General features: G+C 35.3%; 1 protein-coding gene across 4 annotated transcripts in view; it reads right to left on the bottom strand.

The window, feature by feature from the left end:
* The window catches only part of UBR3 (ubiquitin protein ligase E3 component n-recognin 3), a 241,062-nt gene that overhangs the window by 16,290 nt on the left and 209,177 nt on the right, over positions 1 to 15,595 (bottom strand). For all 4 annotated transcript variants that reach the window (XM_043577004.1, XM_043577005.1, XM_043577006.1 and 1 more), the window contains 3 exons: positions 13,910 to 14,034; positions 8,127 to 8,234; positions 7,881 to 8,006 (listed from right to left, as the gene is read on the bottom strand). In XM_043577004.1, coding sequence (XP_043432939.1) covers positions 7,881 to 8,006; positions 8,127 to 8,234; positions 13,910 to 14,034 — 359 coding nt within the window. The remainder of the gene's footprint in view (positions 1 to 7,880; positions 8,007 to 8,126; positions 8,235 to 13,909; positions 14,035 to 15,595) is intronic.

The raw sequence follows: 15,595 nt of genomic DNA, 5'->3' as shown, positions 1-15,595 counted from the left end.
CCTCAGAAAGTTAAAAATAGAACTACCCTATGACCCAGCAATTGCACTACTAGGTATTTACCCCAAAGGATACAAAAATACTGACTTGAAGGGGCACATGCACCCCCAATGTTTAGAGCAGTATTATCAACAACAGCCAAATTATAAAAGCAGCTCAAGTGCCCATTGATAGATGAATGGATAAAGATGTGGTATATATGTACAATGAAGTATTACTCAGCCATCAAAACGAATGAAACCTTGCCATTTGCAATGACATCTACGGAGCTAGAATGTATTATGCTAAGCCAAATAAGTTAAGCGGAGTAAGACAAATACCATATGCCGCATGATTTCACTCACATGTGGATTTTAAAAAACAAAACAAACGAGCAAAGGGGAAAAAATTGTTTGAGAGAACAAATTGATGGTTATCAGAGGGGAAGTGGGTGGGATGATGGGTCAAATACGCTATGGGGATTAAGGAGTGCACTTTCTGTGATGAACACCAGGTGTTGTATGATAGTACTTAAATTACTATATTGTACATCTGAAACTAGTATTATACTGTATGGTAACTAACTGGAATTTAAATAAAAGCTTTTTAAAAAAAGAAACTGTACTTTTGAATTTTGAAAACTATGAATACAGTACCTGTTCAAAAAATATATATTTTTCTTTTCTGCAAACATAATTATTGCAGAATATGTTTATAATATTTAAACACTAGAAAGTATGAAAAGATATCATTAAAAAAAACCAAAACTTTCAACCATCTCTGTTCCCTTTCGATACAAATCTCAAACTCACAATCCCAACTCCTAGGTAAGAACTGACCATAATTTTTTTTTAAATGTTTTATTTATTTTTGAGACAGAGACAGAGCATGAGCAGGCGAGAGGCAGAGAGAGAGGGAGACACAGAATCTGAAGCAGGCTCCAGGCTCTGAGCTGTCAGCACAGAGCCCGACGCGGGGCTCGAACTCACAAACTGTGAGATCATGACCTGAGCCGAAGTCGGATGCTTAACTGACAGAGCCATCTAGGCGCCCCAGAACTGACCATAATTTTTTAATGTATTTTTCCAGAGTGTGTGTGTATGTGTGTGTGTGTGCGTGTGTATATAAACCACTATTTTTCCCCTACTGAATTTAATATAAGCATATCTTGCCTTTGTTTACTTAAAATATTTTTGAGATTTTTCCATATTAATACATAGAAAACTTTCTATTCTTTTCTTTAAAAAATTGTTTTTAATGTTTATTTATTTTTTGCGGGAGAGAGAGAGAGACAGAGCATGAGTGCCAGAAGGGCAGAGAGAGAGAGGGAGACCAGGATCTGAAGCAGGCTCCAGGCTCTGAGCTGCCAGCACAGAGCCTGACATGGGGCTCAAACTCATGGACCGCGAGACCATGACCTGAGCCGAAGTCGGATGCTCAACCAACTGAGCCACCCAGGTGCCCTCTATTCTCTTCTGAAGAGTATTCCATTGTATGAAAAAAACACAATTTATTTAACAAGCTTCTCATTGATGGATACTTCAGATGTTTTCAATTTTTTTTTTTTTTTGCTATTTCCATGTCTATTCAGCTATCAATAAATTGATCATCCTATTATTGTACTAAAGGAGACACCTATAGATGAAGTATTCACAATTGTATTGAGATTCAAAGAGAGTACAACATGCAATATTTTAAGTTTTTATAGATTGAATACTAGAAGAAAACTGAGTGCTTCAAAAAAAGTTTTGTGTAGCAAGCAGTAGCACAGTTCAGACGGTAATAGTTCAGATTTGGCATGCAGACTGACTGTGTTCAAATCCTGGCTGCTTTAAATACTAGCTGTGAGTCTTGAGCAGATTATTCAGCTCTGGGCCTGTTTACTTGTCTGTAAAGTGAGGACTATAACAGCCATCTCAGAATTGTTGTGGAACTTAAATGAATTCAAACGCAAAGCACTTAACAGTGCTTAGCATGTAGTCAGTATACAATAAATGCTAGCTATCAATATAAATATTCATGGCACAACTATTGTTTGACAGAAGAGAGATAAAAGAATTAAAGGAGATATATTAGAGCACTGATTTTCAAATGTTGGGATGGTGGTGATAATCAAGGTCCCCTAGAAGAGTCTGATAAACCATTTTCTTCTAAGAAAAATACACATACACAAACATTTTACAGGTAATGCTATGGAATTCAAAAATTACCTGAAGTCCCTCTGTAAGAATTCCGGAGTTAGAGGATAAATAAGAGAGGCTGCATTTAAGTAGGAGAAAATATAGGAGAACCATATAGTTTACTATAATTAGCCCTCTTATGGTAGTAGAAATAGTGTTAGGTTAAGACATTTAACCGAATTAGGAAGTCTAAAGATTACTGTGGAGAGCAGAATGTTGTGCTGGAATACGTACTAGGTACCATTCTTGATGAATTCCCACGCTTACCAAAATGTTAAAAAAATTTTTTTAAATGTCTTGTGAAACTCAAGAGTCTACTGTCTATTACAAATAATCATAGAATTTATTAGCAAAGTGGATAAATGTAGATGATTAATGTTCAAAAATCCAGTTGGATTTCTACATCTTAGCAACATACTAGAAAATATAATTTTAAATAATTCCATTTATAATAATAATAAAAAAGAAACAAACAAAAAGAAATGCACAGGAAACTTTAAAAGAAGTCTCTTAGGATAGGGTACAAAAAAGGATGCTGCCTTCTTTCTTGATAAAAACCCTCAAGAAAGTAGGGATAGAAGGAGCATACCTCAAGATCATAAAAGTCATATATGAATGAACCAACACTAATATCCTCAGTGGGGAAAAACTAAGAGCTTTCCCCCTAAGGTCAGGGACAAGACAGGGATGTCCACTCTCGCCACTGTTATTCAACATAGTATTGGAAGTCTTAGCCTCTGCAATCAGACAACACAAAGAAATAAAAGGCATCCAAATCAGCCAGAAGGAGGTCAAACTTTCACTCTTCGCAGATGACATGATACTCTATATAGAAAACCCAAAAGATTCCACCAAAAAATTGCTAGCATTGATTCATGAATTCAGCAAAGTTGCAGGATATAAAATCAATGCACAGAAATCGGTTGCATTCCTATACACCAACAATGAAGCGACAGAAAGAGAAATCAAGGAATCGATCCCATTTACAGTTGCACCAAAAACCATAAAATACCTAGGAATAAATCTAACCAAAGAGGTGAAAAATCTATACACTGAAAACTATAGAAAGCTTATGAAAGAAACTGAAGAAGACACAAAAAAATGGAAAAAGATTCCATGCTCCTGGATAGGAACAACAAATATTGTTAAAATGTTGATACTACCCAAAACAATCTACATATTCAATGCAATCCCTGTCAAAATAACACCAGCATTCTTCACAGAGCTAGAACAAATAATCCTAAACTTTGTATAGAACCAGAAAAGACCCCCGAATAGCCAAAGCGATCTTGAAAAAGAAAACCAAAGCAGGAGGCATCACAATCCCGGACTTCAAGCTATAACAGAAAGCTGTAATCATCAAGACAGTATGGTACTGGCACAAGAACAGACACTCAGATCAATGAAAGAGAATAGAGAACCCAGAAATGGACCCACAAACATATGGCCAACTAATCTTTGACAAAGCAGGAAAGAATATCCAATGTAATAAAGACAGTCTCTTCAGCAACTGGTGCTGGGAAAACTGGACAGTGACATGCAGAAGAATGAACCTGGACCACTTTCTTACACCACACACAAAAATAAACTCAAAATGGGTGAAAGGCACAAATGTAAGACAGGAAGCCATCAAAATCCTCCAGGAGAAAGCAGGCAAAAACCTCTTTGTCCTTGGCCGCAGCAACTTCTTACTCAACACATCTCCAGAGGCAAGGGAAAGAAAAGCAAAAATGAAATACTGGGACCTCATCAAAATAAAAAGCTTCTGCACAGTGAAGGAAACAATCAGCAAAACTAAAAGACAACCGATGGAATGGGAGAAGATGTTTGCAAATGACACAGATAAAGGGTTAGTATCCAAAATCTATAAAGAACTTACCAAACTCAACATCCAAAAAACAAATAATCCAGGGAAGAAACGGGCAAAAGACATGAATAGACACTTCTCCAAAGAAGACATCCAGATGGCCAACTGACACATGAAAAAATGCTCAACATCACTCATCATCAGGGAAATACAAATCAAAACCACAATGAAATACCACCTCACACCTGTCAGAACAGCTAACATTAACAACTCAGGCAACAACAGATGTTGGCGAGGATGCGGAGAAAGTTGGTGAGAATGCAAGCTGATGCATCCACTCTGGAAAAGAGTATGGAGGTTCCTCAAAAAACTAAAAACAGAACTACCCTATGACCCAGCAATTGCACTACTAGGCATTTATCCAAGGGATACATATGCACTGTTTCGAAGGGAAACATGCACTCCCATGTTTATAGCAGAACTATCAACAATAGCCAAAGTATGGAAAGAGCCCAAATGTCCATCGATGGATGAATGGATAAAGAAGATGTGGTATATATATATACAACGGAGTATTACTCGGCAATCAAAAAGAACAAAATCTTGCCATTTGAAACTACGTGGATGAACCAGAGGGTATTATGCTAAATGAAATTAATCAGAGAAAGACAAAAATCATAGGACTTCACTCATATGAGGACTTTAAGAGACAAAACAGATGAACATAAGGGAAGGGAAACAAAAGTAATATAAAAACAGGGAGGGGGACAAAACAGAAGAGACTCATAAATATGGAGAACAAACTGAGGGTTACTGGAGGGGTTGTGGGAAGGGGCATGGGCTAAATGGGTAAGGGGCACTAAGGAATCTACTCCTGAAATCATTGTTGCACTATATGCTAATTTGGATGTAAATTAAAAAAAAAAAATGACTGAAAAAAAAAAAAGGATGCTGCCTGTTACATCCACTGTTCAAAATACTCACTAGACATGTATTAAGACAATAATAGAAAAATAAATATTTGAAGGAAAGAGACAACATTCTCATTATTTTCAGATGATATGATAATTACATAAAGCACCTAAAAGAATCAACAGACAAACTATTTGAATTAGTAAGAGTTCAGCAAGTGACCAGTTACAAGAACACACCAAAATTAATAGTATTATTCTATACCAGCAAGAAGTAATCACAGTGTCACAGAAATAACACATCATTTAGAAAGAAACTAAAACCATAAAGCCTTTTGGGTTCACTTTATGAAGAATGTTCCAGACTTTAAGATGACAATTTTAGGAGTGCCTGGGTAGCTCAGTTGGTTGAGCATCTGACTTCAGCTCAAGTCATGATCTTGCAGTTTATGAGTTCAAGCCTCACATCAGGCTCACTCCTTTCAGCACGGAGCCTGCTTCGGATCCTCTGTCCCACTCTCTCTCTCTGCCCCTCCCCAACTTGTGCTCTCTCGCCTCTCGCCTCTCGCCCCTCTCTCTCTCTCTCTCTCTCTCTCTCTCTCTCTCTCTCTCTCTCAGAAATAAAATAAACATAAAAAAGATGACAATTTAAAAATTCTATGAAAATTAAAAGAAGCCCTGAATGGACATATAAACTATGCTCAATGTCTTAAAACTACATGTTCAAAGCAATTCTCATCTAACATCTTGTAGGCTATTGGAAGAAAATTGACAAATTGATTATAAAAGTATTTGTGAGAATAAATATATCGCTAACCAAAAAAATTAAATGAAAGTGACACAAAGAAAAAAAAGTGAAATCTACAAAAGTTAGATTACACAGATGACAGAAATCTAAACAAAAAGAGAACTTCTACCTAAAGTTGTAATCTAACTTTTCTCACTTCAGTTGAATATATCCATATCCAACCAACCCCTCAACTTGAATATATGCAAAATTCTTTCACTCAGGTCCCAGAGACTTGTTCCATACTTCCTCCTTCTATTAACTATACCAGAAAGGTTCAAGTCTCAGAGGCCCAAAACCCAAGTACAGTGTGACTCTCTCTTCTCCCTTGACTCCCACATGTTCAACTAGCTGTCAAATCCTGACTATCCACCTCTGTAATCTTTAATTGCTCCCTATCCTCTTCTATTTCTATTATGTCATTCCCCAACTAGCTTTTCTGTTCCCAGGCCTCCCATTCCTCACACTCTCAAATATGTCTAATATTAGAATGAAATTTCATCCTGAAATAAAATTTGAATCATGTCACATTTTTGTCCCAAATCTTTCAATGGTCCAAATTTCTTCATGTGAAATTCAAGATTCACTACAACTTCCCCTTAATGTATTTCTAACACTAAGTAGCACTGCTCCTTTCAGGCCTCCTAATTGATGTATTCCTTCCCTGTTCTAAGCATGTGCCTGGTGCTCTACTATAGGCATCACTGTACACCCAACCCCCAACCAACTTTCAATGCCCAGTTCGAGAGCTTCTGCTTCCAGATAATGTCCAACTTAGGGGAGAAAAATAACTTCCAATAAAAACAAATGATAAAATAAACCATAAGGTAATAAGCATACAAAGAGCCACAGCCTATGGCCTTTAAATGTGAATAAAGAAAAATTAATGAAGTAGCATATTTTTAAAAAATTAATCTCCTGCATGCTTGAAGATGCTCAGACAGTAGTTCCCCCTTATCCCAGTTTTGTTTTCTGTGGCTTCAGTTACTGGTGGTCAACTGTGGTTCAGAAACAGATGATCCATCTTCTGATATATAGTTAGAAGGTCAATAGTAACTTAACACTACATCACAATGCCTACACATCATTCACCTAACTTTGTCTCATCCTGTTGGTATTTTGTCATCTCACATCATCACAAGAAGGGTGAATACAGTTATTTTAAGAGAGAGACAGCATTCACATAACTTTTATTATAGTATACTCTTATAATTGTTTCATTATTAGTTGTTAATCTCTTACTATGCCTGATTTATAAATTAAACTTTATCATAGATATTTATGTACAGAGAAAAAATACATAATATATATAGGGTTCAGCACTATCCCCAGTTTCAGGCATACACTAGGAGCCTTAGAACATATTCCCCATGGATAAGGAACAACTACTGTATAGCAGAAGAAAACACTTTTAAGTTGAAATTTAAAAATAAAACACCTATGAAAGAAAATCCAATGGATGAACAGTTTTAATTTATTCAATGTCCATAAATTCTGAATGTTTCAAAGACAAATGTATAGAGTTTATCTTGAATCATTTGAAAAAACCAATCCAAACTATTTAATGCAATGGTCAATTACTTAAGAGAGAAAGAACAATCAACTGCTTAATTCTGATATACTACAGGCTTCAAAGGCCATATATATGATAAATGTCTTAATTCCCATGGAATTAATATCAAATTCCCTGGAAACAGATGGGAGATAATGTCAGGATTATAATCCTATAAACATAGTGGTTCCCCATTCTGTCACTTTCTTGCCTACTCACATCAACCCACAGTTTTATGAAATAGGCTAAACCACTAATATATCCAAATTTTTAACTTAACTGGCTACAAAGTGAGCATTTTCCTGTCCTAAAGTTATATAAATGCCATCATGTATTCAGACAACCAGCTTTCTGATCAACATAACTTTTAAAAGGATAGAAAGGCAGATGATGATCAGTGATTAATTTATCAATATGATAAAAATAATGCTAAATATATCAATATGAATACTATGATCCTATTCAAGTATTGGGCATTTATTATCACTGATCTCATCTAAAAGTGCTCTAATAGCAAATATTAGTAATATCATAAAAATGAGTGGATGCTAGCAAATACAAAAAAATAACATTAATAGTAAATGTTCTAAATATTTATTCCTTTTGAGTTAGACTAACATACACTTGCAAGACAGTCCTGCATATAAATACTATCCCAAATTATACCTGGCAGCTAGGTAAATCTTCCCCAAAAAGGTGGTGCTGAAGAAGGCTGGTGATTCTGAGGAAAGGTAAGCAGAAGTCCTGTAAGTATTTTTCCATGGATTCAGGAGACCAAGCAATAGGGCTAACCTAAAGTCAAAAAAGAGAATTTAAACAATTCATTCTCTAATAGATATAGCTTAAAAATTATATTCACAATGGCAACAAAATCTAAATTTTTAACAAATAATCTCTACACCTAGAGCATACCATTGCACATTCCTGAGCTCCTTCTTCATGGTATAACTTTCCTTTAGACAGTTCACTTATCACAAAGCTCAGTAACACTTCATAAGACTTTTCTGCATCACATGCATTCTGGAAGAAATGAAAAATTAGTTCTATCAGTCACTGAAAATTACAAAAAAAATTACATTGGAAAGAACACTTCTTAATAAGTAGGGGTATAATTATGACTACATTATTTTTCACACATGTAAACTTCAAGTCCTCCAAATCTATGTACAACAGCACACCTCTGGATTCACAAGGAAACGGTATGGGATTAAAACTATTGCAATACTTCTTTAAAAGACAGATGTAAATTATATAATGAATGAGTAAACAAACATATGTAAATCATATACTTTGACTCAGTAATTTCCACTCCTGGAAATTCTTCCTAGGGAAATAATCTAAAATAAAAAAAATAACTAATCCCCCAAGACACTCACTGTAATACTACAATACTGAAAAACTAGAAATGACCAACAAAAGTAAAGCAGTTACCTAAATTATTCCATATCAACTCAACAGAACATTTTTTTTTATAAATTTTATTTTTCAACATTTATTTATTTTTGGGACAGAGAGAGACAGAGCATGAACGGGGGAGGGTCAGAGAGAGAGGGAGACACAGAATCGGAAACAGGCTCCAGGCTCTGAGCCATCAGCCCAGAGCCTGACGTGGGGCTCGAACTCACAGACCGCGAGATCGTGACCTGGCTGAAGTCGGATGCTTAACCGACTGCGCCACCCAGGCGCCCCTCAATAGAACATTTTATAAGCAGTGAATATGACATGACAAATTTGAGCTGAATGAAACAATGTTTATAATAATGTGAAAAAGGCCAAAAGCAGCATATATACATATACTCATTATAATGTAAAATCATACATGCATGAAATAACATGGACCACAAACTTTTTTTTTTTACAATTTCTGTCAAATTCCTTGAATGGGATTTCTTTTAAAAAATTAATGTAAAAATAAAATAGGACAATGTTGTTGTTTTTAAGTTTATTTATTTATTTTGAGAGAGAGTACGAGCAGGGCAGGGGCAGAGGGAAAGGGAGAGAGAGAATCCCAAGCAGGCTCCACTGAGTGCAGAGACCCGTGGGGCTCAATCCCACAACCGTGACATCATGATCTGAGCTGAAATCAAGAGTCAGACACTCAACCACCCAGGCTGAGCCATCTAGGCACCACATGACAATATGTTTAATAAAGAAAATCCAGATACATTAAATAACAGCTTATAAATTAATTAAGCTTAATGATGCTATATTTTTATAAGAAAGGAAAAATAATGGCTATTTATAAATTCAAATTAATGTCAATAAGTTTTTATACAAATGTTTCTCTTTATATTCACTGAGATACTGGAGGTTGTTTCAAGATACAATAAAGTATAGGGGCGCCTGGGTGGCTCAGTCGGTTAGGCGGCCGACTTCGGCTCACGTCATGATCTTGAGGTCCATGAGTTCGAGCCCCACGTCGGGCTCTGTGCTGACAGCTCAGAGCCTGGAGCCTGTTTCAGATTCTGTGTCTCCCTCTCTCTGACCCTCCCTCGTTCATGCTCTGTCTCTCTCTGTCAAAAATAAATAAAAACGTTAAAAAATTTTTTCTTAAAAAAAGATACAATAAAGTATAAAATGGTCTACAGTAATAAGTTTGCTATGATGTCATTTATTCTACTCATTAACTATACTTTTTACATAGTAAAATATAAGATTTGAGTACACACTATGGGATATATACGTTTATCCTGACCATCTGATAATCACTAACAGTCCGATCTGTAGAATTTGTTATTTGACGATCCTTAGTCTTCCCCTGTGTTATTATGCTCTCCTCATCTAGACAGTAAATTCCAAAATGTCAGGAAGTATGCTTTGTACTTTATATATATCCGTTTGCAGAACAAAAATTTGAGCAATAAACACCTGCTGCCTACTTAATAGAATTTCTTTTGGTACTGTTGGAATTTTTGACCTTGGAACTTGCCTAGATGTATCTCTTTTGATAATCAGTTCTTTGCATTATCTTTAAATTACTCCTCTGCTTCTTTTTCATATCATTCAGCCATGTAGTGTTATCATGTCCTGATTCCAAACTACAAAAACAGTTCTGATTCTACAACCGCACTCTTTAAATTGTGTGACCCACACCCAATGGGGGTTTAAATGGGTGATGGGTATTGAGGAGGGCACTTGTGATGAGCACTGGGTATTATATGTAAGTGATGAATCACTAAATCCTGAAGCCAATATTATCCTATATGTTAATTAACTAGAATTTAAATAAAAACTTGAAAAAAACACAAAAATTAATTTAATCAGAGTAGTTTTTAAACAGAGTTCACTTAAACTCAAAATGTAGAAGACTCAAAAGAAAATATTACCATGATTTTGCACATATTAAAGTTTCTGGAAATATACAATTCAGCCTAAAATCTTCCTAAATTCAATATATTCTTCAGTAAAAGATACACAGAATACATAGCAACAGAAGAGTATTTCAAGTCAAAATACTTTCTAACTTATGGAAAAAAGTACCCTCCAATAATAAGAAATGATGTTCAGATCATCCAGGTGAGTTATTGAGTGATAATCAGCTTTTAAGTCATTATTATCAAATATATTTTAAGAACTTTTTTTTATACATGACAAGTACCATATCAGATCAGAAAGTTAAATATAATGTACTATTCACTCTTTTGTATTGAGAATTCTTCTGATCAGATTATTAGACAAGAAAATAGTTTTATTTCATACATGTCTTAAGAAAGCATATTTTTATATACGTAATATATGAATTTACAAATAGGCTTGTAAAGCTTAAGAAGAGGACTTAGGAGACCATGGATGAAAGACCTAGAATCAGATCAAAAGAATCCAATGGGAAAGGTGGCAAAGGTATGCAGTTAATTAAAGAGAAAGATCAAGAGTTGAGAGTTGAGAGATCCAACAGTTATGTGTTGGGCAGATGCTTTGTTTAAATTACAGTAGTTTTGGGGCACCTGGGTGGCGCAGTCGGTTAAGCGTCCGACTTCAGCCAGGTCACGATCTCGCGGTCCGTGAGTTCGAGCCCCGCGTCGGGCTCTGGGCTGATGGCTCAGAGCCTGGAGCCTGTTTCCGATTCTGTGTCTCCCTCTCTCTCTGCCCCTCCCCCGTTCATGCTCTGTCTCTCTCTGTCCCAAAAATAAATAAATGTTGAAAAAAAAAAATTAAAATAAATAAATAAATAAATAAATTACAGTAGTTCTTCGAATTTTGGGGATGACAGACACTATGGATATATGTTGGATGCTATCATCCTACTCCCCAGCAAAACACCACAACACAACACAACACAACACAAAAGGACCTCAGATTATGAAATCCTGTTGTAAAGAGTCTTTTAAGAGAAATTTTAGTAACCAAAAGAACACAATTTATACTAACTATAATAATGATTATTCCAGCACAACTAAACCTTATTATCAAATTAACTCTAATATCCCTTTAAAAATACATACATAGTACCTATATTTTTATTGCCCTAGGCCAGATTACAGCTGGCAAAAATCTGTTTTCATTGGAATTATCAATACCTGAGGATAAGAAAATAGAGGGATAGAATGAATACATGAGACTCAACGAAGAAAGGAAATAAGTAAAGAAGTGGGGGTGAGAGAAGGAAGAAGGAAAGGAAGAAGGAAATAAAGAATGAATGATGCAGAATAGTTAAAAATCACAATGATGTATTTCATTCCTTGTAATATTGTTGCTATTATTTACCATCTGCTGTGTACCTAAATATTTAGATCTATTACAGAAAAAGCTAGTGACATGTGGCAAACTAACCAAGAGAACATATTGTTTTTATTCGCTAAAAGCAATTTATATGGCTATAAACTTCTAAATTTATGTTCTGATAAGAATATGCCTTACATTAAATGTTTCATTAACTGTTTTTTTACATAGCTAACAATTATTAAATTGAGAAAGAAAATTGATAGAACAGTTACCTAAGTTAGTTCTATCATAGATTTACAATTGCCTGATTTTCTGTCATTAGGTCTCATTTTAGTAAACAATCAGATGAATAGATTTAGACCCAAATTATATCAGAAAATGTTTTAAATGTGTACTGTTTCATGATTAGACAGCTTACTAAAGAAAACATATGTAAACAATGAAACAGCATAGAAACCTAATATACCTTATTTGAATACTAACAATCCAAATATCAGATTACAGTGCAGAGAAATTGTAAGAATATTAAAAAAAAAAAAAAAAAAGAAAGAAAATTGCAGAAGGCAAAATTATCCAAGAACAAACTAGGAACAAGGAGGAAAAATCACTAAGGGAAAAGATATATCCATTTTGAGAATTTAGAATAAGAGAATTTTAGAAATAAAGGAGCTCTTATAAATTATATGTTCCAAATCTCTCAATTACCTTTGAGAAAACTAAAGTTCGGGAAGTTTATGTCTTGACCAAAAAAATAATAGCTCTATTTAGTGGCAGAAGCTCAGCCTAGTATTCAGGTTCAGTGTCCAACCAATATCCCTAATTAAGACATTATGAGCTTGGTGGTGATACTATATTAATTTTTTTTTTTTTTTTACACCAAATCATGGTTTGGGAGTAAACTAGTGATAAAAGTAAAGATTACATTGAATACATTTCATGTATTTATCATGGATTTTCTTTCCTTTGACATAAGTAGATGTGATTTTTTTTTAATGTTTATTTTGAGAGAGGGAGAAAGAGCACAAGTGGGGGAGAGGCAGAGAGAGAGAGAGAGAGGGAGAGAGAGAGAGAGGGGGAGAGAGAGAGAGAGAGAGAGAGAGAGAGAGAGAGAGAGAGAGAGAGAATCCCAAGCAGGCTCCAGGCTGTCAGTGCAGAGCACAATGTGGGTCTGGAACTCACAAACTGTGAGATCATGATCTGAGCCAAAATTGAGAGCTGGACAGTTAACCTATTGAGCCACCCAGGCGCCCCATGATTTAAGTAGATAATTGGAACCTTTCAAAGAGGTTTGAACCTCTTGAAGAGTCTATAAACCAATCAAAAGGTTCAGTTAACACTACACTTACTATTTTTTCCTACCAACTTCCCCAAATACACCCTGAAGTAGTTTTCTTATTTTACCTACCTCTAAGCCAAACCACTCAGTCAGTTCTTCGGTTCTACAGTATCACATTTGTTCTCGAGTCACTGAAAATACTTACATTTAACTAAACTTGGACAATTTTTCAAAATTGTTTATGTAATTTTAAATTGAGAACTTTAAATTTGTAAGAACTTACACATTTTTTTAAGATAGAAAAATTAGTATTTAAAGAAGCATAATTAAGAAAAGGTTAAGATTTTTAAATTTATAGGTGACACATCAAAAGCCATCTTTGGACTGACTGCAAATAGGAGCAAGGAGAAGAAAAGATGACAAATAAGTAAAATAGGTAAGTCTGCAGACATTTTATTACTTACTCACTGCATTGGTACAATTTTCATAACTTCTCTAAGTTTAAGGCTTACAAGCAAAAGCAAAACAAAACTGCCCAAATAAGAAGAGGCAAGGCCAAGGTTCAGAGATAGATGAAGAAGAGTTCACCATCCAAGGAAACATTTTTAACTTTGTTTAACCTGAAGGTACTCCATTTCCAGTGGAAATACTATTAATAACTCATTTTTCCTTTCAAACATTTAATCTCATTCATTCATATATCCAACTTAAATGAGTTCACCAAACTATAAATGACAAATTCAGACAAGACACTAACCTTTTTGAGAGCTCCCGTGTGTTTCCAGGCTAACCTGTCTTCCTCATTGCATTTAACTGAAAGTGCCACAAGAGCTTGTGTGTATAGTAGGGTGAAAAGCACCTTCACAATGCAGGTGAAGTGGTCTAGAAGAGAAAGAGAGGATCATTATTTCTTTGGAATCTAGACATTTTGTACTCAAGATCATTTCACAAATACATCTTTCCTTGAACATGTAATTGGTTTTTGTTCAACACTTCACCTAATAAAATGAAATTATAAGGTGATATTATATTTGCTACCCACCTGATCTGAAATTATGAAAACAAAATTCCTTTATCCATCCACAGAATATGTAAATGAGAGGCATTTAGCGCAGCGTAAAGTGTGCTCTGTTTTAGACGAACAGAGTGCTAATGCCACTCAAGCTGTGTAATGTTGGCAAATCCCCTTCCTGATCATTATGTACTTAACAATGATGTCTGAGAACAGTGTTAAACCAACACTTCATCCACTTCTAATATTATATAAACCTTACAAGGAATATCATATCGTATCATATTATATATAATACAAAACTTCTAAAGTTAAAAAAAAAGAAAAGAAATCCCAGTATTTTAGCCACTCTAATTGAGTTTTAAAACTTAATTTAAAACTATAACAATGCAAAAACAATATTAACAATACATAAAATGCCTGGTAGCTTCTGGCACATATTAGGTACTTAATAAATAGTAGCTTAAAAATCACAAGTAATATTTACATACAGCTAATAACTTAGAAAATTTCCTCGAATGTCTCATTCAATCCTCGTAAGTCTCAGTTGGACATCTGAGTTTCAAAATGATGTGCCTCTGATAACAAAGCTAATAAACATCCAGGTCTGAACTTGAATCCATATAGATGATTTTACTGCAGATTCATTATTCCTTCTATTATATTATGCGGTTCCCCTAATAAATGGATACTACCATTTAGTCAGTTGCTGGGGTCAGAAACTTGTAGATATCCTCGATACTTTCCTATTTCATTCTCCCCACATGAAAAAAAATCACCAAGTCCTGTCAATTCTACTTTAAAAATATCTCGAGTCAATTCTAAAATCCTAGACCAGATTTCCATCCTTTCTTGCCTATGCCCAAAATTCTAGCCCTAAGTAGTTGTGTTCAGGGTGCCCCAAGACCACTTCCAGGCTTGATGATTCACCAGGAGGGCTCACAAGACTCAACATACAGTCCTATGATTCATTATAGCAAGAGCTATAAAGTAAAATCAGCAAAGACAAAAGGCACATTGGGTGTAGTCCAGATGAAATCCAGAGTTCTTTACCAGTATTCTAGCACAGGGCATGCTTAACTCCTCCAGCAATAAGTTATGACAGACTGTGAGATATAGACACCAGGAGAGCCTGTTAAGAAATTGAGTGCCCAAGGTTTTTACTGGGGGAAGTTCACACAGGCACCCTTTGCCTAGCACAAACTAGGTTTTTAGACTCCCAGGAGGAAAGCAGGTGTGTTCAGCATAAACCACTGTTTGTACAGTTTAGGCATAGTGACCCACTCCCATCAGTTCTGTGGACGGTGGGGGTGGTAGAGACCCTTCCAAAATCAAAGTTCCCAGATGCCAGTTAAGTGCCAACCTTGTAAGCAGGCCTTTCAAAAGTTAACAGGTCTTCTATGTTAAGTCTTTCTGGCACAGTGGTTTATG

This window comes from Prionailurus bengalensis, chromosome C1 (genome assembly GCF_016509475.1).
Source record: "Prionailurus bengalensis isolate Pbe53 chromosome C1, Fcat_Pben_1.1_paternal_pri, whole genome shotgun sequence".
NCBI classification, from domain to species: Eukaryota; Metazoa; Chordata; class Mammalia; order Carnivora; family Felidae; genus Prionailurus; species Prionailurus bengalensis.
This window is presented reverse-complemented; position numbering and strand designations above follow the sequence as displayed.